Below are 20,384 nucleotides of genomic sequence, written 5' to 3'. Positions count from 1 at the left end.
CCCTCTGCTGCGGTCCCCTGTCTCCCTCCAGCACCGTCACACTAACCACAGCCCCCCCCCCTCCTCCCCGCTCTGAACCCCCCCACCCCTGTCTCTGGTCACCATGGTAAGGGTGAGCTCTGTATGTGTGCGTGTGTGTGTGTGTGTATGTGTGTCTGGGGAAGGGTGAGCTGGCTGGCAGTCACACGGGCCACGCAGGTTGTACACGTGTGCGCGGTGAGAAAAAAGCCCACGGAAGGGAAAGCGTTGCGTAATCCAGGAAGGAAAAAATATCCTGCCAAAAGACAACTACACACCCTTATGCAACAAAATATATATTTTATATATCGGCTGTTTCGTGAAAATGGAAGGTTAGTCTGAGAGTTTTAGCATACAACTGCACATGTCGGTGATTTCCAAACTAACACTGACATATTTGTGAAATATTTACTTGAAATACACAACATATTGTCAGTTGTCAGAGACATGGAATAATATATAGAAATATATAGCAATTCATGCCACTTCCATTGTGATTCATCTTAATAATATTAATGACATTATAAGCTGCAGAATGTATTATTAAGCAAAAATATATATGAAATATAATGGCATGTATTGAAATGCATTTGTGTGTGTATCCACCTTCAAATGTGTTTTTTATGTAGCACAGTATTTTTTCACGGTTTATGATATATTTTTGTTGCACAAAGGCCTGTTTTATCTCATAAATCTGACTTAAACTGGTCATGTACACTCACCTGTCTGCACAGCCTCCAGACCCTTCCTGCCTCAGCTTCCTGTGAGCACCTGCCTGCTGCCCCCTCCTGCCCCCCTCCCCCCTCCTAACCTGTCAATAACACACGTGCTCTGTGTTCTTGTTCTTTGTCGTCTGTTTTTTATCCCTCTCGCTGGCGTGTGTGTGTCCATGATAGGCGGTCCGGCTAAACAGAAACAGAAGTCGGTGAGTGTCTGCCATTTGTATTCTCTGAATGCGTCCCGAAATACCTCCAAAAAATGTGTCCTTCTTTCCACCTCATCTACTATCCAGAAGGGGGGATTTCACTTGATGGTCGCCCTTGAAAGGACGGAAGTTCCGGCTTGTTAACGACAACAAGTTCGCACCCCGTTCGGTAAATCCGAGTTCAGCCGGGGCATTAGGGAGCGGCATAGTTGGGCCGCCAGTGCAAGGGTAGGGGGAGGGGCTCGGCGGGGAAGTTTGCCGCGTAGGAGCGCCCCTGATCGTCCCAGAATCACGGTCCGGGGCTCGAGATGGTGCGGCTTGAAGAAGGCTTGTCAATCTCCTTCCGGCCACCGGGGGCAGGGTTGTAGCAGTGTTTCCTCAATATACACGGGAGATTGAAATAAACAGGGTACAATCGGCCACCAAATTGGGAGAAAAATGGGAAGAAATCTGACGTGTGGTATTAATCCACGTCAACCACTCAAGGGAAGATTACGGCCAATAGGATTCCTATGCCCGAGGTGTTTAGCCCATTTTAGAGTGGCCCTCTAGTGACAACTGGAACGAAACAAATTGATGAAAGGGGGATACATTTTTTGAGTATTGGGACGCTTCCGATATCTCTCTGGATCTTTTTTGTGAAATGATAAATGGAGATCCAGGAAGTGCGCTGGCCTCTGGAGGGGCGGGCGGCTGAGCGTGTTATCCGCTGTGAGCTCATCGCCAGCGGGCTGGGAACGCCAGCGTACGGGACGCGCCAGGGGAAGGAGCGTCGGGCGCTAACGCACCTCCGCGTGTTTTCCTTTCCGTTTGAGTACTCACTTTCAGCCGCCAGGGCTACTGCTCAACGTGACCATGACACGCTCACTCTGAGAATGCGCTGATGCACTGGAACACAGGAGGGAATCAGATTAGACCCAATTAAACAGAGTGGTTTGTCTTATCAAGTGTTTGGTCTTGTAATGTTTCTCTCTCAAGTAGAACATATTAGATTGTTTTATGTTACTTTGCTTGTTAGGTGAAATACTTACCCTATTGGCAAATCTTGAAATAAGTCAAATGTTTTCACCTCATTGGTAATATAAATGAGATTTAAGTCTAAATATAAGACTCAAATACTTGTTCTAAGTAGATTTCAGTTTTTGCATTGTAAGACTGATTGAACATCCTTAAATTTAACAATTTTCTGTTGGTTTGCTCAATTAAGTTTTTAACGAAAACATCACATGAATTTTAATTATCAAACTTTTCCTTCCAGCTGTAAATGTAAAATTCAGATGGCAGCTTCACGAAAGCGAGGCTGAAAGACAGGCAGATGAAAGCCAAATAACGGTTTTTGATCAGCAGCATCTGTCTGACGCGCAGCCCGTGAGCCGAGGCTTGGCAGGGGTACAATCGCGCGCGGGAAAAAACAATCTCGCAAAATGCCACAGGAATTATGGGCCTAGTTTTAATCCTCGATGTCATCCCGAGCGAGCCGGCTTAAACGCCGCGCGGCCGCAACGCACCGCCCGCGCGGCGCGGAGAATTCGAGCGTGTTCGTGCAGCTTTAAAAAAAAAAAAAATCATTCCAATTCCTTTTAGTCTTTTAACGAATTTGGAACGGCCGACTGCAATTTTGAGCCCGACGTTGTTATAACGTCAAAGATGTTGTGGGTTTATTTTTGGCTGAAACGCTACGAAATGCTATGTGGGCAGCGGCATGAAAACCACGGAACACAAACATACAGTGCATGACTTGAAAGAGTGCCATGAGATGACTTGACTGTGTCCATCTGCGTGGCAGCTCCTCTCTGAGTTGGCTGGGCGATCCCCCTCAAGGCGAGAGGAGCCTTAATTTACATACAAGTAACAGCCCACGTGGGCTGCCTATCTGTTCTCAATGCCGCTTGAGATGCGCGTGCAGACATGTCACATGAATATTTATGCGAGAGACTGACATTGAATAGGCGACTCTACGCCCACGCCGTGGTTTGAAAGCGAAAGCAGAATAGTCTGTCTTTAAATGAAGTGCTTAAGAGTTGGAATGTACTGGAAAACTGCAGGCCCTGTGGACCTCCAGGGCTGGAGTATGATCTCTGTATTGCGCTAGGCTGCTGCACCTCTGCTGCAGCTGGTACAGACTGCAGGTGTGTGCTTGGCCGGAGGAATTGCTAGTGCACACTGAGCCATGGAGCAGCAGTATTCCAGGGAACGGCAGTCATATGCTGTCAGTCACATTCAGTATTCCAGGGAATGCCAGTCATATGCTGTCAGTCACATTCAGTATTCCAGGGAATGCCAGTCATATGCTGTCAGTCACATTCAGTATTCCAGGGAATGCCAGTCATATGCTGTCAGTCACATTCAGTATTCCAGGGAATGCCAGTCATATGCTGTCAGTCACATTCAGTATTACAGGGAATGCCAGTCATATGCTGTCAGTCACATTCAGTATTACAGGGAGCACCAGTTGTATCTTTGCTGTGACAGTCAACACTAACCATCAGGATTTAGCTCCACCATGGGGCAGATCACTGTTCCACCACCGACCTGTATGATTTTATATATAATCCTGCTAAACCACTTCTCTTGAACTTCTCCTATAGCCTAATTTGCATACTATAATTGGATTTCAAGCGATACGCACGCATCTGGAAACATTGCATCCACTAATGTGGGGGCACCACAGGCAAACCTTACTTAATTGTGGCGGTTTCTGCTGTTTTGAGGGTTGCGTACAGTAATCTGGAGTGGCCCCAGGGATTTTGGGCCCCTTGAAAAGATCTCACACTGGGCCCCACCACCCCAAAAAAATCCTACTGTGCTGTATAAAAAAGTATTTGCCCCCTTCCTGATTTCCTCTGTTATTACATATTTGTTTCACAGAATGGTTTCAGTTTTAGAGAAAATGTAGTCTTTGCCAAAGGGAAACCCATGTAAACAAATTAATATTTCAATGAATCAATATATAATGATAAGTTGAACACCCATAACACCCATGTAAAGAAGCAATTGCCCCCACCAATAACATCACCCAAAGGCTTCCCCTAATTTCACCTCAGTCGTTCACATCACTGTGCTGGAATTTTAGCCCACTCTTCTCCGCAGGACTGATTTAATTCAGACAAATTGGTAGGTTTTTCGAGCATGATCCGGTACTTTCTGGTCCTATGAGACAGGACCCTTGGGGTTGTTCTAAATCTGCATTCATCACAAATATAGACCTTTACACTTTTAAACACACAAAGAAAATCATTTCATGAAGACTATCATACAAACTCTAAACCCTTGCTTTAGTTTAGGCCTAACAGTTTTTCCCAGCTCCCCATCTCACCCAGTTTACTGAACGTATTAAATATTTCAGTAAATGCATTTGTATTTGTCATGAAATTTGTAGCGGATTTCACATCTTGTTAAATATATCGTATATTTTGTGTGTAAATCGATTGTATGTTTTGTGTGTAAGTTTTGTATCTGACCCCTTTCCTTTGGTCTGTCCCGTGGTCCAGATGGAACATGTCCCCCCCTATGACGTGGTACCTTCCATGAGACCCATAATCCTCGTGGGGCCCTCCCTCAAAGGCTATGAGGTGAGCTTTCATTTGTGTTCTTTCTAACCCGGAGTGATCAAATCGTAAATGTTTTAACATTTCTCTTTATGTTCTGTAATGTCACTTGGTTTTCTTCCAGACTTCTGTTCCTCATTAGTCATAAAAATAGGTCATTGTCCACACACCCACATACTAAACATTCATGATGTAAATTTTCATGTTTACTGGTTTTGTGTTTACCACGGAAGACAGGAAGTGGCCGTCAGTTATCACGACAGTCTGTTGGGGTTTTAAAGAAACCCAAGCGCTCGCTGTGTTGAAACATGACGTTGATACTGTTACGACTAGGATTCACGCGCACTGGCATTCCTTGTTTCCTTCGGGGTCTTCTCCTTTTCTTGGTTTTGTTTTGGCACTCGCTGCTGTGACGTCAGGTAGCGGGGACACACCTCTGTTCCACAGGGGATTTAGGTTGGCCTCTTAATTGACGGACGAATAGTGGATGTGTCCCTTGCCCTTTTGTTTATTATTTTTTTACATTAGGCCAACAGCACACACCTAAGGTTAGGAATCTCAATAATTACAGTTCAGCCAGCACACAATAGGCTTAATTCTATGTTTTGCAGCAGCTAGAGGGATTTATAACAATACAGTATCGTGTACATAATGCCAGTGGTTCATATGACCATCTCATTTTGCCCACTACGTATCGGAGGGTATTGCTAAATTAATTTCCACCATCAGAACTCACTGAACAACTTGGTGTTTTTAGCCACTTGACTGTTGTGACAAAGCTAATTGTTTCCTTGTTTCTCTGCCCAACAGGTGACTGACATGATGCAGAAGGCTCTCTTTGACTTTCTCAAACACAAGTTTGAGGGCAGGTGAGTCTGCTCAAATGCCAGAGTCATGGGAGAATAAATAGGTCACATTGAATTTATATGCGGAATAATCTATTACCGCATTGTTGTAACGGGTTTGATTGAGAAGCTTGTCGTCATTCTTTTGAATACACTTTATTTGTCACGGAACTTTGATGACGCAAGCTTTCTATTAATGTACCAAATACATAAATGGCGGAATCAAGATGGCGATGGTTAATAAGGGCATTGGTTTATTATAAGATTGTGGCTCTTGTGTCATGAGAGGCACACCTATATGAGGCCTTTGTTCAAAGTGTATGGGTATGAGTGGAATACAGACCTTGCGTATGTTGACTGCTAGCAACCCTGCATGGTGACACTTTATTTACCAAAACAAGCTGCTCAAATCGGCACTGCTAATGCTTTAGCTTCAGTGTTGTTTACGTGGTATTGATGCAGTCTTGGTAATGCTACATTCTGAATTTGTCAGGATATCTATCACCCGGGTAACAGCAGACATCTCCCTGGCCAAGCGCTCCGTCCTCAACAACCCCAGCAAACACACCATCGTAGAGCGCTCCAGCACCCGCTCCAGCCTGGGTAAGAGTGTACACACACATACACACACACACACACACACACACACATACACTCTCACACAGACACACACACACACACATACACATACACTCTCACACAGACACACACACACACACACATACACTCTCACACAGACACACACACACACACACACACACACATACACTCTCTCACACACACACACATACACACACACATACACTCTCACACAGACACACACACAGACACACACACATATACACTCACACACATACACATACACACGCACACACACATACACTCTCACACAGACACACACACATATATACACTCACACATACACTCTCACACAGACACACACATATACACTCACACACACGCACACACACACACACACTCTCACACAGACACACACACATATACACTCACACACACACACACACACACACACACATATACACTCACACACACACACACACACACACATACACTCTCACACAGACACACACATATACACTCACACACACACACACATACACACTCACACACACATATACACTCACACACACACACACATACACTCTCACACAGACACACACACACACACACATACACTCTCACACAGACACACACATATACACTCACACACACACACACTCACACAGACACACACACACACACACACATACACTCACACACACACACACATACACTCTCACACAGACACACACATATACACTCACACACACACACACACATACACACTCACACAGACACACATACACTCTCACACAGACACACACACATATACACTCTCACACACACACACACACACACACATACACTCACACACACACACACATACACTCTCACACAGACACACACATATACACTCACACACACACACACACATACACACTCACACAGACACACACACACACACACACACACACACACATACACTCACACATACACACATACACTCTCACACAGACACACACACATATACACTCTCACACACACACACACACACACACACACACATACACTCACACGCACACACACACACACACATATACTCTCACACAGACACACACATATATACACTCACATACACATAAACTCTCACACAGACACACAGACATATACACTCACATGCACACACATACACTCTCACACAGACACACACACGTATACACTCACATACACATACACATACACATACACATACACTCTCACACATACACATGCGCACACACATACATAAACATACACACATACACTCTCACACTGACACACACACATATACACTGACACACATACATGCACACAGACAGACACACACACACACTCTCAGACAGACACGCACACACACACACTCGCACACATATGCAGAGAGACACACACACAGACATGCACACGTATGCGCACGCAAAAATACACACACACTCAGACAGACACACACATACACACATGTGTGCGCATAGACGTGCATGCTCACACACAGACACACACACACATGCACACACATGCATACAGATACACATATGGGTGCACATGCACACGGCCACACACACACACACACACACACACACACGCACATTAAAAAAATTTAAATGTTGCTAAATTGTCATATGGCATAAATTCTCTTTAAGCGCACATCCCAGCAGGGAGACAGACTGAAACTCCTCTAATGTAAACAGGAAATGTTCACGCCAAAAGTGAAGTGAAAGAAGGTGACTGTGTGACATGTGATGTTCAGGAATGATCTAGAATAGACTCCCTTTCAGTGACTGTGCAGTTTCTCCCGGCACAGAGACAGGGTGTGGAGGGACACCAAGCACAAGCTTGTCTGAAGGTCTGGCTCCACAAAAAAAAGCAGGGAGTCTTTGTTCGCCCATGGCTACCTGAGTATGGAGTTTCTGTCGCTCAAAGAATAACAATTGGGGACTGAAGGCCAGTTTATAGTTAGTTGATGCATTTATACTAGAGCGTCAGAGGATTCTTTGTCATTGCTATCATTCTTGTGCCCATCGCTGAAACTGAAATTGTATTGAACTTTGACCCCATCTTTGGCTCAGTATTCATGGCAACACTGTTATAGAACATTCTCATCTGTAATGACCTTTTTGCGGAGTAACATCAACAAGCTTGCAAATGACTCCACTCAGGCGATGAGTTATCATTCATGTGTTCATATGTTTTATGAGTGTTCCAAAATAAAAAAATAAAAGTCAAGCTACATTGTCATCGTTGGGGACAATGTAGCAATGTCCGCTGGCCGATCTCACATGGCCTAACGGTAAACTGGCCTTAATAGCTAACCTTTAATGGCCATTGCTCTGAGATTGCGCTGAGAAACAGAGCCTGTAAAGTTAAATGCAGTTACTGTGTCTGTTCACTTCTGTAATGGCTCTCATCTTTTTTGCGGCTACCCTGTTTAAAAAAAATACTGCATGCCCTTCCTCCTGAAGTGCATGTTTTCACATACAGTACAGTACTTAAAATAATCTATGATGTCATCAGGTTATAATTTTATACTTTACCGAGTTAATCGATCTACAGTATGTCTAGCTATCTGTATGAAGTATTATTCATGTCAACAGTGTAGACTTTCCAAAATCACATTAATCAAAAACAAGTTGTGGCAAGTAAACGAGAACATTTTGTTTAGTTCCAAGTTTGTGAAATGTTATTGTTTCCCAATTTAGAGTGGACAAAACACCAGATTTGGGTCAGATAATGATTTGGTGTTCTCCAAACCTTGTAACACACAGTTGCTATTGATTACTACTGATAGTTTTTAAATAATTAAACCCATTTTCAGAGAACGTTATTCCATATGATTTTATGAGTTTACGTTTTATATATATACTGAGTTTTGATTAGTCTCATGTTAAGATATCACATATTGCTCATCAACAGTTACAGTATCAAGGTAATGCTTTAACTACATGCAATACGCCCTACATACCATAAACCTGACATAACTCTCGTTATAACCAGTCACAATGGTATATTACAACTTACAACATAATAATGTCACACTGAGTTTCACAAAAAAAGATTATTTAAAAACTGTTTTAAAATCATTGCTGCATACAGTACATTAGGAGAGTGCTGTGACATTAGTCAAAAGCTGCTATGCACAGCCACAGCTGATTATGAAAGGGGTAATGTAGGCTTAATGGTATACACAGTGAGGTCCGTAAGTATTTGGACAGTGTCAATTTTAAAGGGCTGTAACTCCTTGATATGGACGTATGTCATATAGCCTCAAATTAAAGCGCAGACTGTTAGTTGTTTAATTTGTGGGTACTTGCATCAACCTTCCAGTAGGAATTACAGCATTTAAAATTGTGTCCCTGTCCAAATACTTATGTACCTTGCAGTAGTTCATATGAAGTGTTACCGGTATTTCAATGTGCATCTGTGTGGGTTCTACAGATATATTTAGGCCTGTGTCCTGAAGGGGGGGGGGGTTGACAGACCTCTGCCCTGGAGTTGGGTTGCGCTCTGTCTGACTATCTGAGTCTGATATCTCGCCTCTTCTCTCTCTTTTTCATCCTGTCCTCCCTCCCTTCTCCCCTGTCTTTCACCCACACTCTCCCACACACTCTTGACTCAGACGTGCTGGGTACGTATCCACGCTCTCGCTGTGTCCCCCCCACACACCCCCCCCCCCACCCCCCTGCCGCCCGTCTGTCCGTGCATCCAGCCCGTCAGTCAGTCTGTCTGTCCGCCTGCCTGCCTGTGCCATCTCTCTATCTACCCACGGGTGTGCCGGTTCTAGTACGCCTGTGGCTCGCAGAACGAAATGAAAAATAATACCGCTCCCGGCGGCTCTGTCTGCATCTGATACCGCGTTCGGAAAACAATGAGCCGCGCGCGGAAACTCATCTGGAAGGGAAGGAAGCGGCCGTCACAGAAAGAACCGGAAGGCTTTTGTCCGCTTCCACGGTTTGACTACCGAGGCCCCTTTCTTCGTTCCTTTCATCAGAGAGTAACGTGAAAACGGGCGGGGACAAGCCTACAAAGATGAGTGTGAGCAGGCGATACGGTTCATAGGAATCGGGACGCACTCCAAACGAACCAACTATGTCACGACGCGACAACAAATGCGTCCGAATTTCAAATTTCAGCCAGACAAACGATTTTTCTGTCACCGTCTCCGAAGTAGTTCTGGGTCAGTGAGGTTAGTGAGGACACAGGAAGCCTGCGGTGATTCAGATGTGCATTCAGGGGGCGACATGGCTCAGGCAGTTAGAGCAGTCGTCTCATTGGCTCAGGCAGTTAGAGCAGTCGTCTGGCAGTCGGAGGGTTGCCGGTTCGATCCCCCGCCCGGGCTGTGTCGAAGTGTCCTTGAGCAAGACACCTAACCCCCAAATGCTCCTAATGAGCTGGTCGGCGCCTTGCATGGCAGCCAATCACTGTTGGAGTGTGAGTGTGAGTGTGAGTGTGAGAGTGTGTGAGTGTGTGAGTGTGAGAGTGTGTGAGTGTGAGAGTGTGAGAGTGTGAGAGTGTGAGAGTGTGAGAGTGTGTGAGTGTGTGTGAGTGTGAGTGTGTGAGTGTGAGTGTGTGAGTGTGAGTGTGAGTGTGAGTGTGTGAGTGTGAGTGTGTGAGTGTGAGTGTGAGTGTGAGTGTGTGAGTGTGAGTGTGAGTGTGTGAGTGTGAGTGTGAGTGTGTGAGTGTGAGTGTGAGTGTGTGAGTGTGAGTGTGTGTGAGTGTGTGAGTGTGAGTGTGTGTGAGTGTGTGAGTGTGAGTGTGTGTGAGTGTGAGTGTGTGTGAGTGTGAGAGTGTGAGAGTGTGTGAGTGTGAGAGTGTGAGAGTGTGAGTGTGAGAGTGTGTGAGTGTGTGAGTGTGTGAGAGTGTGAGTGTGTGAGAGTGTGTGAGAGTGTGAGTGTGTGAGTGTGTGAGAGTGTGTGAGTGTGTGAGTGTGAGTGTGTGAGTGTGAGTGTGAGTGTGTGAGAGTGTGAGTGTGAGTGTGTGAGAGTGTGAGTGTGTGAGTGTGTGAGTGTGAGAGTGTGAGAGTGTGAGAGTGTGAGAGTGTGAGAGTGTGAGAGTGTGAGAGTGTGAGAGTGTGAGTGTGAGTGTGAGAATATGACCATCTGTCATCGGGACATCCTGTGATGCTTCCTTAGCCACCGCTTGAAGAATTCCAATCACGCGTCACAGAGTAACGTGGAAACGGGCGGGGATTCGGCTGATATGAATCAGGTCGCACTCCTCACGTACTTCCTTGTGCGCCGCTTGAAGAATTCCACACCCTGTATCATGGCAGTGTGTCAGAAACCTCCAGGCTGCGAGGAAGGAAATGTGTGTGTTTGTGTGTTTTCAGACACACCCCCGCTGTAGCTCACACACAGAATGCTTTGTGCGGTGGGTCCATCCAGTCCGCGCCTTTCTGCGCAAACCAAAATGGCTCCTCCGTCTGTGCTTGCAGTCGCCGCCCACATAATTAACGCCCCCCGCCCTCCCCCGCCCGGCCCAAGTTTTCCATGCTCCGCTGAGCTATGTGTGGGACTCAAATATGTCATTGTTTTGGATTCGTTTTCCCAGAATACATGAGCCTAGCCCACACAGGTACAGAAATCTCAGCGTTTTCACGATCCGGAATCACATGTGTACTCTGTGAACTTGCACCTGTGCACTAACCAGGACAGTGCTCATCTGTGGTGTCACAGGCAGACAGACTTTTAGCAGCCACAGTAGGTGAACCACATACTCAAAATATCTGCATATATTTTCAGTAAAAAATTGTGAAAATGTTCAGAATGTAAGGAATGCCAGCGTGCGGAGTAATGTGGACTGGGTACAGTGTTTTAGTGTTGAGTATGTGGTTCTTCTCGCTTAATGTAACTGAGGCAGTGTGAAAACAGACACTTACTCTCTCACATATTTCTGTTTGACTGGCTTCCTTGTCCCTGGTTGGCAGGGTAATCTAGCTGTAGGTTGTTTGACCGGCAACTGTAGAGTCGCTGGTTTCGAGCCCCAAAATAATTTAGCTTCGGGCGCCCGAATGGTAATTTGTCTGCTCATTATCTACAGTTCTGCTTTCCGGAAATCACAGCTCACGCGTAATGGAACGGTTTTTCTGAGCAGCGATGACGACGGATGTCAGCACGCCACACTTCTGCTGTTATTATATTGTTATCGCTATTATAACAGGAAGTGGGCGCAGCTTTTTCGATTGTTGTCATCCCGTTTCTGCACACAAGTTTGCAGTTTGAGCGTCTTGTGTGTGTACGCGAGTGTGTGTGTGTGCGCCATGGTGTCTGTTTGTTGGTTGTACGCATGCCTGCGGTCACTTTTCAAAGCCAGTGAAACGCGCACAATGAGCTGTGGGGTGATGACAAGGCGTATGATAATGTTCCGAAAATTTCATTGTTTTTCTCATACGGTATATAGTGAATCCATTATGTACTGAAAGCTAGTACTCGTCACAATTGCATGGCACTAACAATTCTTTCCGGTTTGCATGATTTCTGTGTATCAGGAAACTCACACTGCTTGTATTTAATACAGTGTGTGTTGCCACTGCATAAACCTACCCTTTGTCCACCTTCATTGTAAATGACTGTTGAAATGGAGAGCTAGTACCCAGAGGAAACATACTCTGAAGGAAAGCATATATCAAACAAGCTAAAGACCAAAAGAGGCTACAGTATTAGAGATTGCTTTTCGTTTAGTCTTTTTTTTAAATCTGTAATTTATTTGTATTTTTATATGTTGTATTTTGCTTCACGTCCATTGTACACTAGCCTTCATGCTACCTCTGAAGTGTATGGCCCTAAGATGAACTCCATAGGGGAGGCCAGGGGTTCCCAACCCTGGTCGCAGAGAGTAGCCCCAGCTGACAAGCATACGGTGGCCTGCTAGCAGCTTGCTAACAGCACAGCTGTTCGGCAGTCGAGATGAGGATCAGCCAAGAAGGGCCAAAATGGCTGCTGAATGGTCCCACCACCAGTGCACCAATAGGTCCAATATGTGCTTGCTTGCTGGGGCAGAGTTTGCTGCGGTCCCTATTCCTGGCTGTGGAGATCCAGGGTCAAGTGAGGTGTTTTTCCCTGAAGCACTGCTGCTCACTGGATGTTTTTTGTTTTTTTTGCACCATTCTCTTCAAACTGTAGAGACTGCCTGGCACCAACAAGTCATTTAGGTCACATTTCTTCCCCATTCTGACATTTGGTCTGAAAAACAGCTGAACCTCCTGACCACATCTGCATGCTTTTATGCATTTAGTTGCTGCCACATGATTGGCTGATTAAATGTCTGCTTTAACAAGCTGGTGTGCAGGTCTTCCTAATAAACTGCTCACTGAGTGTATGTCCTGAACCAGGGCTGGGCACCCTTGTTGTTGTTGTTGCTGCCCCTGATTAAGGCTGACCTTCTGCACGCCCTTCACAGTGGACCCCCGTGCTAACCTAGCTCTTTAACCTTTGACCCCCAGCTGAGGTGCAGAGCGAGATCGAGCGTATCTTTGAGCTGGCCCGCACCCTGCAGCTGGTAGCCCTGGATGCCGACACCATCAACCACCCCGCCCAGTTGGCCAAGACTTCCCTGGCCCCCATTATTGTCTACATCAAGATCGCCTCACCCAAGGTACCCATGAGCCACTCCTGCATTCTCTCTGTACAGGTATTTAGATATCAGTTGGTGGCCCATTGGTGTACTGGTGAGCACCATTGCCTCACAAGGTGCCGGTCCTGGGTTCAATTCCCACCCGGCCACATCCTCTCTATGTGGAGTTTGTATGTTCTCCCTGTGTTTGTGTGGGTTTACTCTGGGTACAGTGGCTGCCCACTGCTCCTAAGTAACAAGGATGGTTCAAATGAGGACAAATTACCCCTATGGTATATCTATTTACCCCAATAAAGTATGTCTTATCTTATTATATTTGAAAAAGCGTGTTTATTAGGATCCGTTGGACAGTGCATTTGGAACAATTTGATGAATGAACTGAACATTCTAATGTAAGAATCACTACTGGCAGCTAAAAGCAATTCAGGGAGTTCAACAGGGAGTGCACTCTCAAACTCTTTAGTGTTAGTTTCATGTTGGTGAGTGTCTTAGTTTGTGTTTGTGTGTGTGTGCATGAGTGTGTGTGTGTGTGTGTGTGTGTGTGTGTGTGATAAATAACCCTTGCTCCTCTGTTCTCAGGTGCTACAGAGGCTGATAAAGTCCCGGGGAAAGTCCCAGGCCAAACACCTCAATGTGCAGATGGTGGCAGCAGACAAGCTGGCCCAGTGCCCCCCAGTGAGTGCCCCCCCCCCCCCCTCTATTATTACATCACTTGCATAGCAACCCCCCTGGAGACCGCGCCTCCACACACAGTGGCTGCTGAAGCCAGAGACCCCTTGGCCAATGAGTTCTGTACATGGTGTACGGTAAAACCAGCCTGACAAGTGAATCACTCACACTGAAGAAACACACAGTGCTCACGACACGCGGGTGGTGGGCTGTGCTTTATTCCTGTAAAAGCTGCAAATAAAGCATGAAAATTATGTCCATTTCTAGGTGTTGAATTTCCAGGATATCGCCAGATTACTGAACGTTCAGCCGAGTTTGGGTCAATGGGAAATTAATAGCGACATTCATAGTTTCATTGGGTCAACCATTAACAAAAATATATTGTAGCTGTTTTAACATCACTAAACATGAAACAGCTAGAGTTGAATTGTGGGAGTCAAAAATGACTCAGCTGGAGTGATAATAAACATGACTAAATTGTTTTGACATAAATGTCTTCCTGCTCTCGACTCAGACATTGATAATTATCCACTGTCTCTGTCCCCATGTGCCCAAAATACAGTTTTAAATTAGAGGGTGTTTACATCTTCTTAATTATTATAATTCCTTGTGTGGGCTTTTCTTCGTTTTTAGCATAGAGCAGTGATCTTCACTCCTGGTCCTGGAGAGCCGTAGGATGTGCTGGCTTTTGTTGTTACTCTGCTCTTAATTGATTCATGAAAGCAGGTTATTAGTTTTCTCACCTCACCTGGTTTCTTGGGTCTGAATTGGTTGCTGATATTAAGTTGAAAACAAAAACCTGAATAGAACCTGTGGCTCTCCAGGACCAGGAATCCAAATCACTGGTGTAGGAAAACAATCAAAAAAAGAAAACTGGAGAAGAAATTTGAGAACATTTAATCATACTGAAAATACAAAAGAAAAAGAAAAGATACATCTTTACACATACATACCCATACACATACATTATCAGAGGTTATAGCATGCATATATGGTATATAAGTTATGGTATGCTTCAAATACAGTGTTGTACAGGCAGACCTGGGTCAAATATGTCATTGTTTTGGATTCAGTTTTCTGCGCTTGATTGATCTTGCCTAGTTTGAGCCAAGAGGACCAGAAGGCGGGGTTTGCACTTTTTGAGAGTATTTCATCGATTCCAAGACACCAGACAGGCTCAGTAAAGCAGAGAAAAGTATTTGAATCTAAAACAATTACTTATTTGACCCAGGTCTGTGTTGGGCAGTGGTCCTCACTCCTGGTCCTGGAGAGCTGCAGGGGGTGCTGGCTTTTGTTGTTACTCAGCACTTGATTGATCGATTAAAGCAGTTAACTACACAGCTAACTCACCTCACCTGGTTGCTTGGGCCTGAAGTGGTTGCTGCCATTAAGGCAAAAACAAAAACCAACCCATCCTCCAGGACATTACATTACAGGCATTTGGCAGACACCCTTATCCAGAGCAATATACAGTTGATTAGACTAAGCAGGAGCAATGCAGGGTTAAGGGCCTTGCTCAACAGCTGTACAAATCATATTGTGGCTACACCGGGATTAGAACCACCGACCTTGCATGCCCTAGTCATTTACCTTAACCACTATGCTACAGGCCGCCCTACAGGAGTGAGGACTGTATGCATTACATAACATTATTGGCATTTGGCAGACGCTCTTATCCACAGCAACATACAGTTGATTAGACTAAGCAGGAGACAATCCTCCCCTGGAGCAATGCAGGGTTAAGGGCCTTGCTCAAGGGCCCAACGGCTGTGCGGATCTTATCATGGCTACACCGGGATTAAAACCACTGACCTTGCGTGTCCCAGTCATTTACCTTAACCACTATGCTACAGGCCGCCCTGTATAGGCGTAGAGGGAGCGTCGCATTGACACGCATTGCGTTGCAGGAGCTGTTCGACATCATCCTGGACGAGAACCAGTTGGAGGACGCCTGCGAGCACCTGGCGGACTACCTGGAGGCCTACTGGAAGGCCACCCACCCGCCCAGCTGCAACCCTCCCAACCCGCTGCTCAACCGCACCATGGCCACGGCCGCGCTGGCCGCCTCCCCCGAGCCCGTCTCCAACCTGCAGGTACAGGTGCTCACCTCCCTGCGCCGCAACCTGGACCTGTGGCCCGGGCTGGAGGCGCCCGCCGCCCCGCAGAAGAAGAAGAAGGAGGTGGAGGAGCACGCCCTCTAGAGGCCCGGAGGGGCGAGGGTCACGCAAAACCCCGGCCGCAGAGAGTCTCTACGCCACCACCGCCCCCCGTCTCATAACGCGCTGTACCCCCAAAGCGCTGTACGCCCCTGGGGAGGGTTAATCCCAGCTCAGCCGTACACACACACACACACACACACAACTCCCACACGCTTACAAACACACTCTGTCTAGTCGAAACACGCTCTCACATACTGTATACACACTCGCAGCAGGGGGAGTAGAGACTGTACTGCAAAGCTCAAACGCTCACACTTACACACCCTTACGTAAACTACCTATGACACCTGCATCTTCTAACAAACACGGCGCAGCCCTGTACGATTATATCATCCCAATACCCCTCCCCCCCCAACACACACACAAACAAACAAATAACATATATATTATTTTCTGCCAAAACACTGAAAGATAACTGTTCCTTAGGGAAACACAGAGAACAGACCAGCGATGCACTGGATCCTGTATAGGTCAACACTACCTGAGACACGATTACAAGCTTTAACTCAGAGCCACAAATAAAATGACAAACGCACCTGGCTTTTAAGAACACGCTCAGTACAGCTTGTAACCGGTTCACTCACCGTTCGGTTGGGACCGTCGTTTCCTGCGCGGGGAACGCGTAGCCGATTTCAGCCAGACGTGCGTCGTTTCCCACACGTCCAACCGGGAGACCCCGGCTGCCTCCCTCCTTCCCGTAACCATGACGCTGTCCTGTCAGTCAGCCCCGCCCACCGCTGCTTTCTCAGGCCAGCTCTGAGGTGCCGGCCCGGGAGGGGCTCACTCACCACTCAAACACCACTGTTTCCTGTTTAACACATTAGCTTCATACAGCTAAACAGGAAGGCCAGGTGGCTTGGGCTTTTGGCCAGCAGTCCAAAGGCGAATCAGTTTCTTTCAGCCGGGAAACTGAGAGCATGAATATTGGTTATTATCGTCCTTGTACGTTCCATAATACATTGGTGTAAGGACTCTTTAACCAACAGTTACTTCTTGTAACTAAATAGTCCCTCAATAAGTCCCTCAATTATCAGTCTCCTCAGTGCCTGTATATGAAAGTGGAACATTGAAGAACATGACTGTCGAGTGTCTGGTAAAAATGTATTTTTGTTGAGCCTGATTTTTTTTTTTTAAATGGCACCTCGGGAAATGTGATGTTGGTTAGTTTTCTGGGACTGAATTTCTCATTTCTAGGTTTTGATTTGTGAATACTTTTTTGTTCTCTTCTAGCTTTCGATTGTGAATACTCAAAAAAAGAGACTTAAAAACACTGTAGACTTGAACAAATACTGTATAAAAACATCATTGTATCGTGATGAGCAATTATTTGTTTACAAATACACCTGTGTCCTTGTTTGTTGGTTTAATTACTGTCTTCTTCACACAAATATCTTTGCTTTTGAGAATATACATACATTTACTGAGTAGTTGTTTTTCTTTGTTCCATAGTTAGTTGTGTTTATATCACACAGTATAGTATAGTATAGTATGAGTATAGCTGATGAGTACTCAAGACATTGCTTGCTTTGCCTCTTGCATTGCTTGCTGTTTGAAACATTTTGCCTTACATGTTGGAATTATATTTAATATAGAGGCATGTGCGTGACATTAGGAGCATTAGCCTAATCTGTAGGTTTTGGTCTTTTGGTACATGAGAATTTTGATTAAGGTAGCTTTGTCGTCACCATGCCCAGCTACCGTGATAAGCTTTTTTTAGACAAAGTGCTGTTAGGGAAAGATACACCTGCTTTGCCCTGAGATAGGGGTCATTTTGTCAGAGTGAGGGACTCACTCTCCATTGGACGCATCTGCTATAGGTATCTCAGAGCTGTGCTGTACAGATCCTGGCTACATTTAAGATCCTATACTTACCCTGCTGTAAAATCCAGCTATACCAGCTTGGAAATTGAGCTGGTCAAGCTGGTCATAAGCTGGTCTAGCTGGGTATGAGCTGCTCAACCAGCTAGTGTTGGTAGCTATTCTGAGCTGGTTGCCAGTCTGAACTGGTCAGCCTGCTGCCAGCTGTTTCAAAACATAGCTTGAGCAGTTTTTTTTTCAGCAGGGTTACCTTTACTGCTTTGGGTTCCTCGCCAAGCGAGGTCACTGCTTTTCTACCCTTGAGCAAGGTACTTATCACTTCAGTATTTTATCCAGCTGTAAATGGATTGTATTTAAAAATGTAATCTGCACAGCTTCTGTTAGTTGCTGAACCTATGGAATAATTCATATGCCATAGGGTTGCTCCCACTTGGTGTCTGTGCTGAAGTTAGCAGCAAATAAGTATTACTGTGAGAGCACAATCAATCTCCCAATGGGCAGTGATGGTACCAGCTCTCTGCAGCTGGATATTCTGTATACCCTGCTGAAAGCTCAGAGCTTCTAAGTTTTGAAACAGCTGGTTGACCAGTTCAGACCAGGTAACAGTTTGATGTGGTTTAGCTGGTTGACCGGTTCAGACCAGCTCCCAGCTTGATATGTTTTGAACAGCTCATGCTATGTTTTGAAACAGCGGGTAACAAGCTACCAGCAATAGCTGGTTGACCAGCTCATACCCAGCGAGACCAGTTTATGACCAGGCTCAATTTGTGAACTGGTCAAGCTGGCATAGCTGGATTTTACAGCAGGGTAGAGCACCATTTCACTAAATAGATGGTTAGTAGTTTCGTCATCCTGAATGTAGCCTGGTTGTATATTGTGTCTCTGAATTGGTTCCCCCTCCAGACTAGTATTAGCCTGTATACTGCAATACAAAGGTTGCCACACCCGTTCAATGCTGTGACAGTGGAAATAGTTGTTATTGTAATACAGTCAGGTTATAAAATACATTTCTTTGTGCTTATTACAATGCAAGCTAAAGAGCACTTTGTTGAGTGTTGTTTGCGCAATTCTACCTCACACTGTTGCAGTCCAGCTAGTGGGTCATTTTTACTGGACCCCCTGGGTCGGTTTGAGCCAAACTGAGATTATTAACCGTTTAACTGCAACTGAATGAGCCCAGTGAAGAGAGAGTGAGGTTTCACTGAAGCCACTCGCTGCAAGAGCCGAGCTGTGGATTGCAAATCTATTCAGTCGGTTTGAACAAGTCGATGACTGACAGCTCATTGTACGGGGCATGGTGAAGCCTCGCTCTTCCATCTTCTGGCTCTAACATAATGGGCACTGTGTGGAGTGTTTGTGCAAATCCTAACCTGTTTTTGACTCACGCTGACTAACCCGCTGCCTGTGTGCCTCGCTGTGTGGTTTTTCTTGTCTTTGCATGACCGGGGCGTGGCGCGTGGCGGGGGCCTGCAGGGGGCGTACCTGGTTCACGGAGAACAGAAGCAGGACGGGCGTCTGCTGGAGCGGGGCGGTTTCCACGGCAACGGCGGCGGCGGTGGCGAGGGGAGGCGGCGGCTAGGGCAGCATCGCGGCTACACGCGCCCCTCTTCCCGGGCCACGCCCCTGGGCGGGCGGAGCCTCTCCCGGCAGGACACCTTCGACTCGGAGACACAGGGCAGCCGGGACTCGGCCTACACCGAGGCGGGGGACTCCTGCGTCGACGCCGAGACCGACCCCTACGAGGAGCCCCAGCCCTTCCACCGCGGGGGGAACGGCCGCTTCCACAGCCGCCCGGCATCCTGGGAAGACCCGGGCGCCGAGCCCAACCAGGAGAACCTGGACCTGGAGCAGCACGGCCGCTCCAATCAGAGGGAGCGGTACTGCCAGGAGCCTGCCGACTACAACAAGAGCCAGGAGGACTGGGGGAGGGGCGTCTTTATCCACTGAACAAGCCATTCGCCCTGAGGATGACTGACAGACACGGGGGGGCGGGCGGGGGGGAGGGGCCAGGGAGGAGAGGGAGGGGGAACCGGATTGATTGACAAGTTAAGCAGCGATTTTCGATTGGACGAGTTTGCAACAACAGAACTGACCTTCTCTCACACTAGCTAGCACTCTTTATTCTGAAAAACACAGCAAACACTGCCAGGTTCTAAAGTTAGCGTTGACGATTCAGACC

General features: G+C 46.4%; 2 protein-coding genes across 6 annotated transcripts in view; both read left to right on the top strand.

Annotated features, from left to right (window-relative positions):
• LOC133115263 (voltage-dependent L-type calcium channel subunit beta-1-like) overlaps positions 1-17,741 on the top strand; it is a 58,682-nt gene extending 40,941 nt beyond the window's left edge. For 4 of the 5 annotated variants that reach the window (XM_061225081.1, XM_061225083.1, XM_061225086.1 and 1 more), the window contains 6 exons: positions 4,435-4,515; positions 5,302-5,360; positions 5,830-5,939; positions 13,369-13,520; positions 14,079-14,174; positions 16,076-17,741. In XM_061225081.1, coding sequence (XP_061081065.1) covers positions 4,435-4,515; positions 5,302-5,360; positions 5,830-5,939; positions 13,369-13,520; positions 14,079-14,174; positions 16,076-16,369 — 792 coding nt within the window. In that variant the 3' untranslated portion in view covers positions 16,370-17,741. Of the gene's footprint in view, positions 1-914; positions 944-4,434; positions 4,516-5,301; positions 5,361-5,829; positions 5,940-13,368; positions 13,521-14,078; positions 14,175-16,075 lie in introns of all 5 variants that reach the window. The other variant, XM_061225082.1, reaches the window with a different exon arrangement.
• Positions 17,742-19,585: 1,844 nt separating this feature from the next.
• LOC133114141 (voltage-dependent L-type calcium channel subunit beta-1-like) lies at positions 19,586-20,173 on the top strand (the record flags this gene model as incomplete). The annotated part of the gene is made up of 1 exon (XM_061223331.1): positions 19,586-20,173. A coding segment is annotated over one exon (567 nt), but the record flags the coding sequence as incomplete, so codon positions are not given.
• Positions 20,174-20,384: the final 211 nt, after the last annotated feature.

Source organism: Conger conger, chromosome 16 (assembly GCF_963514075.1).
Source record: "Conger conger chromosome 16, fConCon1.1, whole genome shotgun sequence".
Taxonomy (NCBI): Eukaryota; Metazoa; Chordata; class Actinopteri; order Anguilliformes; family Congridae; genus Conger; species Conger conger.
This window is presented reverse-complemented; position numbering and strand designations above follow the sequence as displayed.